The 18,652-nt window shown below is 37.0% G+C and overlaps 6 protein-coding genes across 6 annotated transcripts; 2 read left to right on the forward strand and 4 right to left on the reverse strand.

The window, feature by feature from the left end:
* Window positions 1-761: 761 nt before the first annotated feature.
* Tsp_07758 (FERM domain-containing protein 1) lies at window positions 762-8,616 on the reverse strand. The gene is made up of 6 exons (XM_003381148.1): window positions 8,389-8,616; window positions 7,988-8,067; window positions 5,037-5,488; window positions 4,379-4,511; window positions 2,555-3,303; window positions 762-1,729 (listed from the first exon to the last, which is right to left on the reverse strand). Exons 1-6 carry the CDS (start codon window positions 8,614-8,616, stop codon window positions 762-764), a joined length of 2,610 nt encoding a protein of 869 aa, XP_003381196.1.
* Window positions 8,617-8,635: 19 nt separating this feature from the next.
* Tsp_07757 (hypothetical protein) lies at window positions 8,636-9,176 on the reverse strand. The gene is made up of 2 exons (XM_003381149.1): window positions 8,965-9,176; window positions 8,636-8,729 (listed from the first exon to the last, which is right to left on the reverse strand). Exons 1-2 carry the CDS (start codon window positions 9,174-9,176, stop codon window positions 8,636-8,638), a joined length of 306 nt encoding a protein of 101 aa, XP_003381197.1.
* An 833-nt stretch (window positions 9,177-10,009) lies between these two features.
* On the forward strand, window positions 10,010-10,644 carry Tsp_07756 (hypothetical protein). The gene is made up of 2 exons (XM_003381150.1): window positions 10,010-10,120; window positions 10,279-10,644. Exons 1-2 carry the CDS (start codon window positions 10,010-10,012, stop codon window positions 10,642-10,644), a joined length of 477 nt encoding a protein of 158 aa, XP_003381198.1.
* A 2,920-nt stretch (window positions 10,645-13,564) lies between these two features.
* Window positions 13,565-14,132, reverse strand: Tsp_07755 (hypothetical protein). The gene is made up of 3 exons (XM_003381151.1): window positions 14,076-14,132; window positions 13,856-13,967; window positions 13,565-13,722 (listed from the first exon to the last, which is right to left on the reverse strand). The coding sequence occupies exons 1-3, from the start codon at window positions 14,130-14,132 to the stop codon at window positions 13,565-13,567; spliced, it is 327 nt and encodes a 108-aa protein (XP_003381199.1).
* A 2,033-nt stretch (window positions 14,133-16,165) lies between these two features.
* Window positions 16,166-16,799, forward strand: Tsp_07754 (conserved hypothetical protein). Its single transcript, XM_003381152.1, has 2 exons — window positions 16,166-16,554; window positions 16,619-16,799. The coding sequence occupies exons 1-2, from the start codon at window positions 16,166-16,168 to the stop codon at window positions 16,797-16,799; spliced, it is 570 nt and encodes a 189-aa protein (XP_003381200.1).
* Window positions 16,800-17,522: 723 nt separating this feature from the next.
* Tsp_07753 (conserved hypothetical protein) lies at window positions 17,523-18,470 on the reverse strand. The gene is made up of 5 exons (XM_003381153.1): window positions 18,452-18,470; window positions 18,223-18,252; window positions 17,924-17,982; window positions 17,717-17,854; window positions 17,523-17,579 (listed from the first exon to the last, which is right to left on the reverse strand). The coding sequence occupies exons 1-5, from the start codon at window positions 18,468-18,470 to the stop codon at window positions 17,523-17,525; spliced, it is 303 nt and encodes a 100-aa protein (XP_003381201.1).
* Between the last annotated feature and the right edge of the window lie 182 nt (window positions 18,471-18,652).

Below are 18,652 nucleotides of genomic sequence, written 5' to 3' on the forward strand. Positions count from 1 at the left end.
AGCATCCTTTTTAATTATGAATTATTGAAATGTGATAATAGAAATACAAATAAATTGAAGTGAATTTTGAAAAGAAAAAAACCTGAGAAAGAAACGAGAGAAAAGAATGGAGTAGAATGTGAGAAGCGGAAACAAAGAGGGGCATAAAATGATTTGATGAAGAAAGCAAATTTTGAAAAAATTAGAAAATTGAAAAGCAAAGAAAAAAAAACAACACAGCAAAACAGAAAGTTAGCGAGGAAGGAGCGCAGTAGCGAGAACATTAATGAGCAGACATTTTCATATTGGCCAAATAAGCAGCAACAAATTACGTCAGCACAGAAAACTAGTGAACAAAAAATCACTGACAAAAATACACTAGCTTGTATAATAATAATAATAATAATAATTGTGCACATAGTGATGATATTGTAAAAAAGATGCGTCTTTATTGCTGCTTATTTGCATAAAGACAACAGAAAACTAGAATTATTTATAGAATTGCACAGTAGATAGATCATGAGAAACAGAAAAAAAGAAATTTGATACTTGCAGTACAATAAGCTTGAACAATAATAATAATAATAGCAACAGGTTGATAAGGCATAGTTTTTTGAGATGAATAATAATAAAAGTAAATAAATTGAATTAATTGGAACAAATGAACAAATGCAAAAAAGAAAAAAATAACTGTACTTTGATGAATGAAGAGAAAGTGGAGCAGCAAAAGTTGATAGGAATAAAAAAGTGATATATAATTTAAGAGCAATATGCACGCACAATCAGCGGACGACGCTTTGCAACGACGCCGGAGCCAATGATACGTGCATCTGAGCGGTCGAGCTAGCACCAGCGTAACAATCGTTTATCGAATTTTCGTGTAGCTTTTGCAACGATAAATGGCAAGACGAAGATGAAGACGACGTATCACCATGGTAAGGCGGCGGTGGAGGCATCAAAAATTGACACTGGAGCAAACTGGATACTGAACCACAGTCGGATACCGAAGCGCTTGCTACTTCGACTGTTTCTGTTGCTTTGGTCGTCTGTGGTGGCGGCGTTGGCGGCGGCTTTTGCAACTGCAGATGACGATGCTTCTTCTGCTGTTGCACAAATGATTCGTGCCAGCTAAGTGGACGCCCAGTGATCGGCGGTTCGAAGGTTCCAAATTGCGAAACTGCTGCCTGCTGATCAGCGGTCATCGCTTCTTGGCAACAGTACTCGCCCGTGATGTCGTCGTCTAAATTTCCGGCCATCGACAAACGCCTCGACACAGGCACTGACCACTGTCCCGCGGCACTGCTGCCGGTGCTGTCCAGTTCGCTAATGCTGCAACAGTTCGCCGACGACGAATGCAACGACTGATCACTGCACAGAGCTCGAATTAAAGGCAAATCCGCCGCCTGGGCCTGGATCATGCTCTTCACACGATCCAAGTCGATCGCGGGCATTTCGCAGTGCTCTTCTTGACACGCATCACAATAATGCGTCGACGTTGACGAACATCCACTGTCCTGGTAACGGTTAGCTATTGTAGAAGGGAGCAATTCAGATGAGGATATTGACACCGCCTGGCCCAGTCCCAAATTGACAGCATGTTTAGCACGCAGTCGGCTGAAACTGATCTCACGACCTGAACCCAACGCTCCACCGTGCCGATAAGAAGAAGTGGAATCCTGCAAACTTTGCGTCCTACTGACAATAGCTGAACCGTGTAAAAAATGCGACGAACAACCACCACCACTACTAGCTGATGAATTTAATTCTTTACATTCCGCATAACTGCAGGGTATTGTCGATTTATACTGTTGCTGTTGTTGCTGTTGTTGTTGTTGATGATGATGGTTAACGTAAGCTGCTGGTGTATATGCAGCTAAATCACATTCGGCTGTCGTTGTTGTTGTCGGTCCGGACAAATAAGCGGATAATGATCTTTCTCGATAAAAAGAGTCGTTTGAAAATATATCATACTTCTTGTAAGGTCGTCGACAATTTTCATCTGACATCGCGCAACTGCCGATCGATGACGACAGACGAGCGTCCAAACCAAGCCCGGGCTCGCTTTGAGCCTGCTGCAACGGTTGCCGTAGCTGATCATTCCGCTGTCGCAAATATTCATTCTGCTCATTATTATTATTATTATTATTATCATTCCATTTGCACTGCACCGATATGCTGCTGGTTGCCTGATTTAAAACGAAAGGATCGACACAGGTGATCGTTGTCCAACGTTTGCCGTGCTGACGTTCAGCTTTTTGCCTGATCGCCTGTTCATAGTTGGGCAGTGAGCTGTTGCTGTTGTCCACATGAAGCGGCGTTGAACCGTAAGCTGACGACAATGCGTGAGAAGGCAAATTGGACAACGATACGGACTGCAAACATTCGCTCGCGGTACTGGTAACCATTGGTCCAGCATTTACCGGTGCCATACGCCTCTGATATCGGCTGTCCATCATCGGATAATTAACAGATGCCGTAGTACACTGCTGTTGTTGTTGTTGCTGCTGCTGCTGCTGCTGAGGCTGTTGTTGTTGTTGTTGTTTTGGCTGAGCACAGCAGGACGCATCTTGACAACTTCCAGCTGACGCTGAAGCTAATTTGTTGCTACCCATTCCACCGGTTGGTATCCAATTCATGTAGGCGCGTTGCGCCAAGTTGCAGTTTCGGTCCGCGGTGGGTTGACAATCGGCGTTGTTGAACAACGTCCGTCTCCGGATGTCTGAAATGTCGACCAGTGAATTTTTCACATTCAAAGCTAGCTGTTCACGGGTGCGCAGCTGACACCGGCGCAATTTTTCCTCCAGAGTTGCCAACGCGCTGGGCAAAATTGGATGCTGAATTTGGGCAGAATTCTTCACGGCACAATGCACCGGTTCGACATTATTGCTATTGTTGCTGCTGGCCGTTTTCAATTTTGTATTATTACGGTCGGTGGTATCCGCCGCAACGCTTTCCGCGCAGGAACAAACCGCCTGCGATGTTGAACAAAATTCTCCCACTTCACCAGAACCGTCCGTAGACGAAGTTTCTTCTTCATCCGCATAAGTTTGCCGACTGACGAACGACACCTCGCTTCGGGCCGAATCACTGTGCACCAGTGGCACTTTCCCATTGGCAGAGAAGTCAAATTCCAACAAGTCCGGGTCTGAGAGAGAGCGAGCATTCACAGGGATGTTCAAACGATCCTGTCGGTGACAAAGCTCACCATTGTCGTTTTCACTGTCATCAGGCGCCTGCTGCTTGTCCGACACAATGCCGGATGTAGTGTTGCTGCTGGCGTCGCTCACCAAACTGACACGTTGACCGGTAGCATTGGACAAGTTGCTGAAATTTACAAAAAAGTTACACTCCAACACTGTAATATTGTCCAATAACTGTTCAATAATTAATTTATCATGAAAAATATCAATTTGAAAACAATCATTCCACTGTTTTCACAACTACTTCTCCACCACTATTATTCATTTCACACAGTACTACTACTACTACTTTGGTTGGTTTAGAAAATCTTTCCATAACAGATGAATATGTATAATTTTAAATTTTTGAAAAAAAAAAGAAAAACTACAAAAATAAACCAACTTCACATTCAACTATAACCAACTGAAAATTCTCATTCCATCAAATCAGACTTTTCATCCACAACTAATTTATTTGTACGTGAACATCAAATAATATTATGGAAGTAAATTATACAGTTTTTGATACTTTTATTGGCGTGATAAACTATACATAATATATATAAAGTGAATTTAAGAAAAATTTTTTAACCATTTAAATTCCTCAATTAACGTCGAACTTAAGAAAGCGATCAATTTACAACTGAAAAATCAGTGCGTTGATACTGATGCACAATGTAGAATATACGTAGAAATGAAATTGTGATCAGTGCCAGTGATCAGATAAAGCTAATAACACTTATTAAATGAACACAACATTAATAATTAAGTTTAAATTAAATTTGAAATTAATGTTAAATATATTGAATAACAAAAGTTGCAAGTGCAATGCACAATGTTCACAATATGCAATATTTATCCACTGCCACGACAAGTGAGAGAGAAAATGAGAGAATGATAGTTGTTAAAAAAGTGTTAGCCTTTATGAGAGTGTTGTCGCTGCTTCAAGCCCTAGTTCAGTCAAGTAATGCGTTACACGCTTCTGTCAATACGCAAATACTGGGTGACACTATCTACCAAGAATGACATCAACCGGTTCAAAATTATCTACAAAGATGAACAACACTGGACATTGTTGACAACTGACAACTCAACCTTTGGAATTTTTAAAGTTGACAAATTTTTTGAAATTCATAAAATTCTAAATCTAATAAAACTAATGTAAATATAAATATAAGAAAAAAATTGGTCAATTATATAATCAATCGATTTATACGTACGGAAATATTTTGTCACATCCGTTACTGGTAATTTTACCATCGCTTGATTGAATCGACGTCTCACCATTACTAGTAGCAGTTGTACCATCAATTACGCCGTATATGGAACATTGTTTTTGTGCAATTTTACCATCTGTAAAAACAACAAATAAAACAGACTGTAAAATTAAAATCACTAAGTTTCTTCATCTTTTATAATAATTTTTCTACATATATATATATATATTATAATAAAATAGATTTTACGTGACAAGTTCGTTAGCAAGGTTGGGCAAGTAAGTATATGCAGCTAGTGCATTGCTCTGTGTTGTAGATAGAATGCACAGTTGAAATGCGTGCACTTATTTTCCAAAAGATGCAAAATTTTCAATTCAAAACTTACCACCACCATCTTGACAGTAATTGCCATTGCCAAGCGAACCAATGTCGACGTGCAACTTCATCAAATTCTGATGAAACATGCGACAAAAGTGGAGCAAATAGCGAGACTTTTGATCGCTGGATGTGTAAAAGGTGAGCTTGCGACCGTCGACGGAACAGATGAGAAATTTTCTTCGCTGAATAAAAAATAAAGTTAAATTAAATTAATAATAATAATAATAATTTTATAATTTTACGTCAAAGGAAAGCTTGCTGATCCGTGCCCACTGGAACGAACCGAGCAACGCACGCGGATTGTCCTGCTTGGGTTCGAAGACGTCGATCCCAGCCGGTCCAATGCCCAGCAATATTGAATCGAACTGTTCCGATTTGGTTCGCTTCAGACGATACAGATGGACATTGACAGCCGACAAGCCGGTGCTGAGCTCTTCGCAAAAGCGATACCGCGCCTCCTGAGGATCCATGCCTTGACAGTCTCGGTGAACGGTCGGCGTGTGTCGACGCAGGAAGTGAACCCCGCGATATTCGACCACCCAAGACGGAAAATACAATTCCGGTGAAAAGTAAACCGTACCGGCAGCCGTGTTTTCGTTGTAATCGCCAAAATCAGCTTGCAAAGCCAACGCGGTCGCCTCATAGCACTGCTCTTCGCGTACCCACTCAGGAGACCAGTAGACACGTAAATTTTCTCGCAACTGCATATAATAATGAAGCAATGCTATTGGACAACTGAAAAAAAAGAAAATTAAAATACCACCACAATTATCAATTTTGTACGTTATATAAGCTTGCAAAAAAAGTATTAGACCACAGTGATTTTTTCTCAATTTCCACACAGTTTTTTTTTACTTATTTATTATAATTTGATTAATTATTAGCAGTGATGGAATAATATTTTCATTCATTTATTCATTCATTCATTCGTTCGTTCGTTCGTTCATTCATGGGCAAATTTTTTCCTTTTTTGCCTTATTAAGTCAACCCAATTCTATCAAACAAATGTACTGAGAAACTGGAAAATTACGGTGGTTCCATTTTAAGATTGTTCACCTTCAACAATTGGAAAATTTATTCACCACCAACTCCAGCTGATGACAGACAACTAACTGTCTTGCATCAATCTTAACAACAGATGGAATCTCATCGTTTCCAGCATGGAACAAACAGGATGATGCGCGTCGAACAATTCTTGCGATGAAAAATTATACAATTGCAACCGCTATTTCACCTTTCGGCTCATTTGCAATATTACAAAACATGTATAGTGGGATAAAAATAAAAATTATAATCAACTGCCAACCTGATTCACAATACATGACATTGTACGAAGAATTTTCCACTTGACTATAAATCAACTTCACCAGCAATAATAATGCATGCATAAATTATCTCAGCCAGCTTTAATCGTTTTGACTTGCAATAATACTTTCTTTGGTTTTAGCAAAACCAGAGTAAAACTGTAACTTTTATTATTTACTGCACAAACGCTTAACTCAAAACATCTAGCGTCAACTAAACTAACTACACGTTTTCCATGCTACATCAATCAAGAAATCACAGCATGTTTTTGAATTCCAAAAATAAAAATTTCCTTGCCAATCTGCTGTGAAAAAGTTGAAATTAAATGAAATATACCATGAAATGAGAACAAAATTGTCAAATGTTTGCTTGCGTACACACCACCCACATATCCCACTTGCAGTTTGCAGTTTTAAGTTGAAAAAAAACATAAAGTTTGGTTCATGCTAAACTTAACGTAAATAAATTCCCTGTGAACAACAACAGTAACAATAAATAAATCATCTGAAAATTGTTCATGCTATTATTATTATTATTACTATTATTAATTTTCAGTCCACAGGCTATTTCAGTGCTGATCATGTGTAATATTTATTTATCATAAGGAAATTGTCACAGCCTGATTCGTCTCGATAATAAGTATAATATATATACAGCAGAAGAGATGAAAATAAAAAAGAGATGAAAAATCAACAAGTGCTAATAATGTTGGTACTAATTGCTTTACCGATGATTAAATGCAAAAAAAAATTCCCCAATGTAATGCATTTATGAATGCAATATAAAGAGTGAAAAGTTGTAAGATTAAAAATTTGAGAAAAAAGTAATATAAATATTATTTCTTCTAATGTGCCAAAGCCGTTGGTTCACAAAGCAATAAAAAGCTGAAAAATTAATAATGATAAATTTATTGAAAAAATAATCGTCGTATATCATAACTAAGTAGCCTGAGATCGCTCTTGAGAGAAGCCCAAAAAAGTATTTTTTTTCCTGTGAAAAATTTTCCAAGACAGTAGTTTCATTTCAAAGCATGAAAATGTTCTCAAGTTGCAAGTGGATCGTCACCGAGCGCATCACTTACGTAACATAAAATCACAGAAGCGCGACAGAATTAATCGGACGATGGCCCAATATTGTCCCACTGAACCAATCGATCGTTTATGGTCAAATGATGTCAATTGGCACATTGCAGGACAGATACTAGCCAACACTGACCACCAGTAGTAGTCTGTTCTGTTCATCATCATAAGTATACTACAGATAAAATGAAAACTGATGTGTTACTATTATTATTATTATTAGATTATTATTAGGTTGTTGCTGTGTCCGTATGTGAAAATTACAAGTTTCCCCTTTGCCACTATTAAAATTGCCAGCTATTAAAAAGCTTAATAAAGAGACAAAGTGGTGAAGCAGTACCATGAATAGTAGTACAACCGATGGAAATCACTAATGCAATAGACAGGAAATCGAATGAAATGGAAATTAATAAGCATAATTAATTATGAATAAAAATTCTTTCCTATTCTATATGATTGTTGTTCCACGACGTACTGATTATTACTTTTAAGGCTACACCACGTACATCTTCCAGGTAGGTCATTATCAATACGAAATAGAACTTGTCAAGTTTTGACCAGAAAAAATGAAAACCCAATATACTTTCCAAAAATATTTCTGTCATTCCGAAAGAAAGACAGGCGCAGATTGTACTAGATGACGCATGTTCAATGTCAACTTTAGATAAACTACTGCACTGCAGTATACAGATCAATGTAGAGAGTAGGCAAATATTTATCCAATATATATATACAGAAGCGCAAGCAAACAAACAGAAAAAAAGTTGAAGAAGAAAAAGATAAAATTGTTAGAAAAACTTTCAAAAATGACATGCTTTTATCAGCAATAAAAATAAAATTTTTCACTTACCTAATTATGCGAACAGCATCCACGTAGGTGTGAACCCGTAAATACAGTATAACTGACGGCTGACCGAGCATATCCGTACCCTGAAAAAAAAAGAAGAAGAAATTACCATATCGATACATATTATAAGAACAGAATACTGACCGAACCGCCGGATTTGGACCAATTTTTTGGCGTACATTTGGAAAATTTTTGAGATAGTTCCAAAAACCGATACTCGTTTTCAATGCGCACGCACAAACCAAACAGTCGCGGCATTTGGGTGCCAATGTGGGCGCAGACACAGTCGAATATATCGGCCACTTTGCAGCGTACCTGTGATGAACATAATTGAATGAATGGACCCAATCAACGACGGATTTATAATATGGAAGCGATCATAAATTGCAACTGTCTTCACTCACATCAACAGCAACGTAAAGATGCTGGCCGGTGAGCAACTGCACATCGACATATTTCATGCCAGAAGTGAGCAGGTAGTTGGTCGACCGTGAGACGAACACCGGAACGCCGGCAAACGGTCCAGACGCGCAAAAACGTCTGGCCGTGGCCATGGACGTGGAGCATCGACTTTTCGAAGCGACCAAACCCGCCAGCGGTGACGAGCCACCAGTTGGACATTCGAACGGCATTGCGGCTTTTGCCTAGCTTTTATCCAACACTCGTTTTACGGCCGACTGAGAAATCCAAGCCAACACAGAAAACAAATGCGACCATTGCCGGCTCATGCTGCTGCTTCCATTTTCTACAATAAATGAAGCAGATGAATTTGAGTGGGGTAAAAAAATGGGAGAAAATTATTTCAATGCAGCCGCGTCCGGTATGCAAACAATATTCCATATAGCCTAGCAACTTGCCGAGTATGCGTAATAATTTCGAACGTGATGAAGATATTACAAAAGTAAAATGAAGTGAATAAGATGGAAAAGTGGAATAAACGATAAAATTGTAAGAAATGTGGAAGGCGGAAAATGGCGAACGTGACATTCCAAACTACGCTCTCGACACTACTACCAAACGCACGAAAGTAAAGCAAACTTCTTCTTCTTCTTCTTCTCAACACACAAACATATGAAGAAGAAAGAACCTGATTGCTGCTGCTGGTGCTACTACTACTACTACTACTACTACTAACTGCTGCTGCTACTACTACTACTATTAAGCGCCTTGTACGAGAGAATCCACCTGGCATTTTTCTTCTGCAGTACTGCACACAAGACTGACTAGCCCGCCGCAAGCAAGCATCCGCGAGCGTGTTTCACATTCCACACCACAATTCAGTGTCCAAAAAACCTCACCAAGCGTAACAATTCTTACTGTAGTACATGAACAGAAAAACAACAACAGCTAATGGTTGGTGCAAGTTGGAAAAATTTGGAAAAATATTCCGATCAAAATGTGTGACCACCACTTGGGAAGTTATGTAAAAAGAAATTCACTTCTTTCCAATATAACAAGAAAATGAACACTTCCAATTATTTACCAGAATACACGTTGTTGAACAATGAAAAAATTGTTCTACTATTATTTTTTCATATTCTTCTTCTCAAATAATATACATTGATGTATGTGTATTTTGTAAGATAAACAAAGTATAAAGCAGCAGTATATATGAGAACAGACCAGCATCGCGAGAGCGGTTGAAGGCTTTTTAATTTTATAAAACTTTACCACTTACTGAGCTAACCCCAATTCGTCGACATCACTGGCTGACAAGAGCGTGTTTTTACTGCCTCTGGCAGATGCGCTCGATTGGACGTTTAAGAATTTCAATAATTCGACCAGTTGCAAAGCACAAACGTACACAAACATACAACGCACACATCCCATACATTTATGCGTATACCATATGTGTATATATATATAGAACAGTTAGTTAAATGTAGCTCTATTGGAATCTAATTCAAATCAGCTATTGGATTTGAACAGTCCCCTCGAGAGGAAAAAATGTCAATCAACTAAAAATTGAAAATTAAAAAGAAGAAGGATTCAATCTGTTTATTGCTATTCTTCTGGGTGGGGTCAATGGTGGACAAAGTGGGTGGAGACGTATCAAAATCGACAACTCCTAAATTGACACTTGCCACGCCACGGAACCGACAACACCACGACAAACTGCTGCTAGATATATACGCCGTAAACGGACAATCGACCACAACGAAAAACTGTTCCAACTGGTCACAATCCTCCTTTCACTACTGATTTAATTCTGACAACGAAACTGGCACCATCTGACGACCTTCAAATTTGCTCATTGCAGAGAGAGAGAGAGCAAGAGAGAAAGAAAATTCAAGGCGACAACGACAACAGTAAAAGCGCGTTCGGTTCGACGCAAAGGACAATGGCTTGACGCGCTAATTACCACAACAATAATATATAAGCAGAAAAACACGAAAGCCCACAGAACAACAACTGGACACAGAAATCCAGTTCAATACATCACCATCTACTTCCATTCACTAATGCATAATAGCCGATTGAATATCTACCGTGAAAAAACACCCACCCATCCGCACATACATACCAACGGTGTGACCATTCGTCGTCTTAAACATCTGAACAGTAGTAGTAGCTTCATCAGAGCCATACATCATTACACAATCGTGATCAATTTCACAGAAATGACATCAAGAATCATTTGGTTGTTTTCATTTTGGTAAAATTAAAATTAAACAGAAAAATAATATAACAATTGTTAAATCAGAATAAAAGAAGAGTATGAATAATCGGAGCGCGTTTGCAAAATTGTAAAAAAAATTTATTGGTCGCTTATTCATGCTAAAATAAAATAAAATATAATTTGATTTCATTTCAAACAGCTTTTTTTCCCTTTACTCTGTCCGTTAGTGCTTTCGGAGATGAATGGTGCAATTTCAAAGAAAAATAAAAAAGCAAAAGACGTTTTCCGATGAACAAATTTTTCACTTTAAAATGCAAAAGAAGAATAATTTTTATGTTCAAAAAAAGTGCAAACGTAAATTTTCCATCATTATTCTTTCTTTGCATATGTGCGCATAATACTGAACGAAAAATTAGCTGTTTTTATATGTCTGTGAGAAAATGTAAAAGTTGTAATAAAAATACGAAGAAGAGAAAGAAAAGCGACAAGCAGTCTGCGTTGTCTGGAAACGCTGCATATAATAATATACATGCAATTAGCACGCGTGCTAAACTAACCAACTAATCGACTAAAAATCTGCACACAGCATTTTGTTCCCCCGTGGTGCAAGTGCATTTCAGCGGACATGCTGGCTGGTATGTGTTCTTTGTTTCGAAACAAATTGCTCGAAGAAAACTGAAAACACGCAACAGACGAGACAAGAACAAGCAGGCAAGCAAGCAAGCAAGCAAACAAACAAACAAACAAACAACTTTACGTCAGCTAAACATTCATGCTAATTATTTTCAATCGAACGTCCAATCTTGGATGCCTGAAATTATTCCGACCACGCCGACTGCAACCAATGTCAAAAGAAAATCTCATTTGTCAAACAAAAGTGACGGAGAATTTCTTTTTAATTTTTTGCTTTAAATAAATGAAATGAAATAAGTAATTTCAACTTTTATTAATAATCAACATTAATAAATAAATAAATCAGTGGAAGGTAAAATTATGAAAATGAGAAAAAAAAATAATGTGAAGTGAATGGTGCCGATTAAAAAAAGTTGCAAATCAATAATTTATTTCCATATTGGAAGAAAATAAGCGGCGGCATTCACGAAATTATAAAAGAGCAAGCAACGCGCAACTGACGTGTGACAATAATAAATAAAGCTATGCTATATCGATGGAACATAAAACTGGTCAACAAAAGTGCAAACATGCTGACGAAAGAAAAGATATGCCTACAAAAACGACAAGAATGCACCAATCGTCGTTAAATAAATTGAACAACTACGCAATATCTATCTCTCTCCGCTTTGCTGTTTCATTCAAGACGTGATGTTGTGTTAGAAAAGGCAAACGATAAAACTTTTACACAACCCAAGCAACTTTGCCAATTTTCAAGTTTCAATGGAAATTCCTGTCTGCCTGTCTGTCTGCCTGTCGAAAATTTCTTCTACTACCACTATACTATTATATATTACATGCCCGAACGAGACAACACAATTCCCAGTTAACAATATTAATCAAAAGCCAAAAATTTTTCATTAAAATTAAAACATAAGTAAATCTTCTTCAATCAAATGAGACAGACAATCATATGAGACCATCAACAGCAAAGCAACTTGCTGTGATAATATTTGCATAGCTTTTATCAATGATCAATCACTAAATAACAAAAAAAAATATACCTCACAAAAGAACAAATTTGAGCAATGTTGTTCAATAATTAATTAAATTATTATTATCAGAAAAGTTGAATTGAAATGAAATTTTAAAAAAATGGAAAATTGCATTCGGTGATTCGAATACTCGAAATATGAAATAAATATCCGAAATTCCACCATACCACTTACCAAGGGAGAGAGAGAGTTAGGGGAGAGAATAATATAATAAATAAATAACCGACTGAATGCGCGTGCCGAAAATAATTTCACGCCAGCGTGAAGTTAAGCAATCGAACAAACACATTCCATCCAAAAAGTTATCGCCAAAAGCGACATGAAGCCGAAAAGGAAAGCAAAAAAAAGCATACGAAGAAAATAAAGTGAAAAAGCAAACAACACACGTCAAAAAGGTGTGAAGCAAAATAAGAAGAAGAAGAAGATAAAATTCCATTCGACTAAAATTTCTTTTCTTTTTTCTTTGCTGAAACTCGGAAAGGGTGAAAAGCTAATGAAAAGAAAAGCTTCTGACTAACAAAACCTGCGGCCTTTTTCTGCAGAAACTGTTTTGCAAAATATTAAAAAGCAAAAGCAAAAAAAACCAAACGAGACATCACATCCTGCTGTGGTAAAATGGTAATTGATCCTTTACAAATAATATACTGGCAATAATAGTAATAACGACGATGACAATGATATACAAAGCTCAATGAGAAAGTATAAAAATTTAGCTTTAAATAATGAAAAAATATACACGTGCAGATGCATGAGTAACTCTGATCAATTTTGCAACAAAACAAATGGATTATTTTTATCAAAATGATAAAAAAAAGTTAATTTTTCAAATTGTTGCTTGTTAAGTTTCCGTTTAAAGCATTCCAACTCTACCTGCAGACTTGAATGAATATTATTATTATCAGTATTATTGATAATTACAGGAAAGTGATGAAGAAGAAGAAGAAAAAGATGATGATGATGAATACAGAACAAGCCAAACTGACAAAGCAAGCCGTTTGTTGGCGACAGATGTGCAATGAAGCAGGTGATTGAAAAAATACATTGTCGTCAGACGTCAACGTCGACCTTTCCGTTCCGCATGCCGTTTCACTGACTCATCAGCGATCAACTTTTATCAAACTGGAAATTCGTGCAAACTATCGAATCAAACAAAGAAAAGAGAAACGGAGAGAAAAAGACAAAGGAATAGAGGGGGAGCGGGGAAGAGAGAAAAAAATATTACCCAACAAAATTAGCATTACCAATAAAATCGTCAAGAAAAAAGCGACAATTATTACAACATCCGGAATGTTATTACTCTGCCAGTGACAATGTACTGTTGCTTGCTGATCGACACCATCGGACGTTGAAATAAATCTGAGACGCCAAACAGTCTACCTGACAGTGTGTCTGACGCCACGGCCGTGTCTGACTGACTGGCTGGCTCGGTCGAACTGATCGTAATTTTGCTCCTTTTTTAAATTTAAATTTCAAATTCAGCTTTCGAAAACTTCATCACAAACAATAGCTTCGACGTCAACGGCTACTAATTATTATTCAACTTGTCTTTTCTCACTCTTCTCAGGGATGTTTTTCTGATCGAACTTCCCCCAAATGGAACATCCACATGGTCGATAAAAGCAGAACCCACCTCAACCAAATCACCACTACTGGAAGCAAACTGTCCAACTTTCCATTGAACAACTTGCAAATTCAACTGCAAGATTATATTTTTCTTTCACCAAATTTTTGAACATCACTTCCACAGTCAAAGTTAACATCAATATGACATGCTTTGTAAAATAAATGATAAAATCTTTTCAACCGTCCATGCAAATATAAATAAAGTGTTGTTCATCTTCCACCTCTTTGTAAAGTGCATTTTTCCTTCCCTTTGTTGGAAAACAATGCAAATGTTGTAGAGAAAAGTACTGTTTTCAGGCACAGGACAAAAATTACGCAATAAATTAACGTCACTGCGTAGGTGAACTATTGGAAGATACTTTCACAATGTAGATAAATAAACAAATAAACACACACAATGCTGACTGAACTTTCTATCCATCATTATCTGCCAACGTAATTCATCATTAAATAGTTAACACAAAGAAAACAACAGTATATATATATATACATCATATACACGTGCATAGTGTTGTTTTTATTTTTCTTCAACTTTTTCCAATCATGATCATCTTCTAGGTTGAGGAATTTCGTTTATCACCACCACACCAATGCATACACATTGTCCAGTAATAAAAAGATATAAGTTCAAGGTCAATAGCCAGTTATCAAATAATAATAATAACAATAAAATTCCGTATAAAGCTAAAGATAAACCCCCCCCCCTATTACAGAGATATAGAGATAGAGATTGTTGTTGTTGTTTTTTTGGCATTCGCATATTTTTTTCATTTTGCACAATATCCAATTCTATATCAGTTGTTTGAAATTCTTGAAAAGAAAAAGTGAAATAAAAACCATAAACACAATCCAAATGATAAAAATCACTGACAAAATTATAGATATAAAAATGGGAATTTTTAAAATTGAAATAGCAGTGGAAAAAAAAACACTGGTGTGGTTGTTGTTGTTGTTGCAAAATTATAAACACAAGGGGAAAAAAGACGAAATGAAAAGCTCAGTAAAACTAGCAACGATCACATCTATTATCATAATTATTATCCAAAATCGAGGGGGGACAGTTCAGATGAAAGATATGAGAAAAGAGAATGACAAAAAATACTCAATCAAGTCGAATAGTGTGGCAAGATGAGTTTCTCAAGATGACAACATGCAACCTGACTGAACAGGCGCCTACGAAAAGAAGCAAACGGAAAAAGTCACCAAACAAAGTGTGGATGTGAGAAGCCGACACCTGGTGATTGTTCGAAAAATTGATGCGCAGGAAATCGTACTGTAAAAAGCAAATTTTCCAACACTTACAGACGTACATTCAAACAGACGTCAACGTCACTCACTGGCTGTAATTATATATATATATATTTACGCATCGCTGAATCTTGTGTGTGTGTGTGCGTGCAACGCAACATATACCGACAAATAATAATCTGGCCAGGATAGATGCCCAGGGATTCAGATAAAGTGCTCTGCATGCGCGTGAGAATTCTTCAATCAGCGATGAAAATAGAATATCGAAACCGATCAACCGATACCGCAACCTTGTTCACTTTGCAAACCAGTCGTGAATAAAATGCTTACATCACTACACACATATTGCCGCCCTATATTTCAACCATGACAAACATCAAAGCCATGCAACTTATCTTAAATATTCCAACAAGAAAAAAGAAAAACAAGAAAAAATTTCAATTTTCATATTACTTTTGAAATGATGATTTCAAGACCATTCTTTCCCAGCAGGATAAAAAAGTGACAAGTAGTACGTGCAATCAACGACAGAGCTATAGATATTTTTTAAACAGATGTTAACCAATCACGACCACAATTTACAATGAAAAACCAATGCAGATATTAAAGTCAAATTTTATGATAAAATTAATATAAATATAATTAGCATCATGATCATTCATACAAACAGTGGATTAGTGTTACTTTTGATATGTTTGTGTGTGTGCGTGGGGAAAAAAAGCAAATAACTTTCCTTCTGTACATACCAGACAGTCAGACAGACAGTGCGCGTGCTATGGGCTTAATGAAGAGAATAATTTTCCAATTGTACTAATGAAAAATAGAGTTAATAGTTGAAAATTCCAGACGCGCAAGATGAGCAAGCTGTGCGCATTTTTATTCAAACGAATAAAACTACTGTGTGAATAAGAAAATAGTAGGCGAGGAGAAAGATAAAAAAAGAAGAAGAAGAAGAAGATAAATTGGATATGCAAAATGAAGCATCCATCCCCATCTGCCGCGCAGATTGGAAGAAAACAATGAATGCTGCTGATGAGCTGGAGCAGTGTGGTGATGGTGCTTTTGAAAGTTCTAAATGAGAAGAGCAGCTGCGGCCCGAGGTCGGCAGCAAAAACGCAAGCCGTTCAAGCAGAACTGACAGAACTCAACGGGGGTCATGCATTCCAATGGCTCCAAACGGTGCACAACTATGCCCGGTATGAAACCCACTACAATTACAACGCCGGTCACTTTTTTCTTGCACCACGGGTGGGTCAATGGGCAAAGGTCAGCAGCAAAAAAAATGAAGAAGAAATTTTTAATAACCGTTCATGCGTCCAGTACGTTGCACAAGCAGAAACCGATGACCGCGTTCCTGGCTCTTTATCATCTGGGAAACGACGCATGATTGCGATGAAACCGAATGCCGAACAGTTTTTTAGCCTTCCAAAAGCAGCTTAATCCATACCCCCAAGGCTTCTTTCTTAATAGCTTCAGAACCAAAAAAAATAATAACAACAAGAAGAAAAATTCTCATCAGATCAAGGACTTGTGCCCAAAGTGGCCGGAAGCCGAGAACAAAATGCCAGGACACGTTCCAAGACAATTGGCCGACCACTTTGACCAGCAGGACGCTCAGCCTTCCGTGTGTGTTCACGCTTGGTCAAAAGCCGCTTAACCGAGCCGCCCACCTCATTATTTCCAGACTGGTTGTTCCATTTCCAGGAAGGGATAAAATTGTTGACTAATAAGAAAAAAGCACTTGTACACACTCGTGAATTTTTTTCAAAATAACAATACTAATCATCTTTAATATATTACTAGTCTATTTATTGGTATTGTTATTCGTGTAGAAATAGAAAAAAAAATCCAAGATGCATCATCATCAATATTGAAGATACCAGAATAGAACTTTATGATTATTATTATTTTCAATGAAAACTGAAAGTAATAAATGCAGACACAGTAGTCAATCATTTCTTTTTGGACGATCAGTGTAATTTTTGAAACACTACCTCCACACTACTACTTTCACTAGCTGCAAACTTTCTTCCACTGATGCAACGAAAGAGTAACTCAGAAAACCCCTTTTACAAATCATTGACAATAAATATAAATTATGAAAAATTAAAAAAAAACGAAAGTCAAATTCGTCGTCATTGCCATCGATCGGTTGGTTATTTGATATGTGAGAAAAATGGTATGACGCGTGAATATGCATTTGATCGTAAAAAAATTGATTAGCTGATTGCTGATCACCGTGCGTTGGTCAGGAAAATCTAGGCACTGCCGATGTGCAAGCATGGTGCAAATATTTGATTTGCAAATGTCACTTGACACTTGGATTCTCTCGCCTGTCAGCTATTTTCGCTCGTAACTATTCTTAGCCAAAGTGCATTCTTCAGTTTATCGAATTCCAAATCTCAAGCCTCTCCGTCTCGCGTAAATTATTACGCATCTGTTTCAAATAATAAAATAATAAAACAGTTCATCCAAAAGTTTCATCTATCCCAAACAAATACTGCTTTACATTTGATTTTTGAAACATGCGAAATGCAGACAAACAGATGCCAAAAGTGAGTGCATATTTTAAACTATTTCATCATCTTTTGGTGACATTAATTTGCCCAAGCGTGAAAAAGTTCGCCATTGTAATAACCTCTCCCCCAGTCGTCGACTTATGCATTCGTAAAATATTCGCCACGTTTTGAAACTAGCCTCCAGAAAGAATTTCTAAGAAAACTCAGCTTTAAAATAAATAAATAAATGAAGTAAAATTCAACAAGCCAATATGAACTTTACGTTCAACATATGATATGTTGTTTCTACCATGACAAACCTGTTACTACCACCTTGAACTACTGCAAAAATGACAAGCAGGTACAGAAACAATTAACAGCTGTCACTTACTGTAAGATGATTTTTTTTCCCAAGAAGTCCATCACTCGAATATTGTCAAATAGCCCTATTAGAATATTAAATACGAAGCACAGTGGACTTTTCACGAACAGATATTGAAATTTACCGAAAACATTCAGTTAATCACGTTTAAAAGTTAATGCAAATAACAAAATGAAAAACCAGCAGGGCAAATCAAGTACCCTGTGTAAAACTGAACATACTGAAACACGCTGAAAATTATAATTTGTACAAAATTATCTAACAAATGAACAAAATGCTTACGAATAATCAATGATGCTTCAGTGATAAAAAAATAATAATAATAAAAGAAGAAACCGTTTTCAGTTGGGAGAAAAAGCAATCGGCAGACTGTAACAACTATGGGACATCAACAATAATGTTAATAGCAAAAATAAAAAAATGACTTACCTGAATAAAAAAAGTGCATTCATTCATAGGCAGGTATTTCTTGTTGCTTTTTCAAATTGACGTACAACAGAGTCGTCGATGAGAAATTACTAACAGTAGTAACAGTAGCAGCAGCAGTAGGTAGTGGGAAAAAATGAAAGCATTTTGGCTTTTTGCTTCTGTCCAGACAACCAGCCGAAAGCCAGCTAAACAGACAGACAG

This window comes from Trichinella spiralis (assembly GCF_000181795.1).
Source record: "Trichinella spiralis strain ISS 195 chromosome Unknown Scfld2, whole genome shotgun sequence".
In the NCBI taxonomy this organism is placed as follows: domain Eukaryota; kingdom Metazoa; phylum Nematoda; class Enoplea; order Trichinellida; family Trichinellidae; genus Trichinella; species Trichinella spiralis.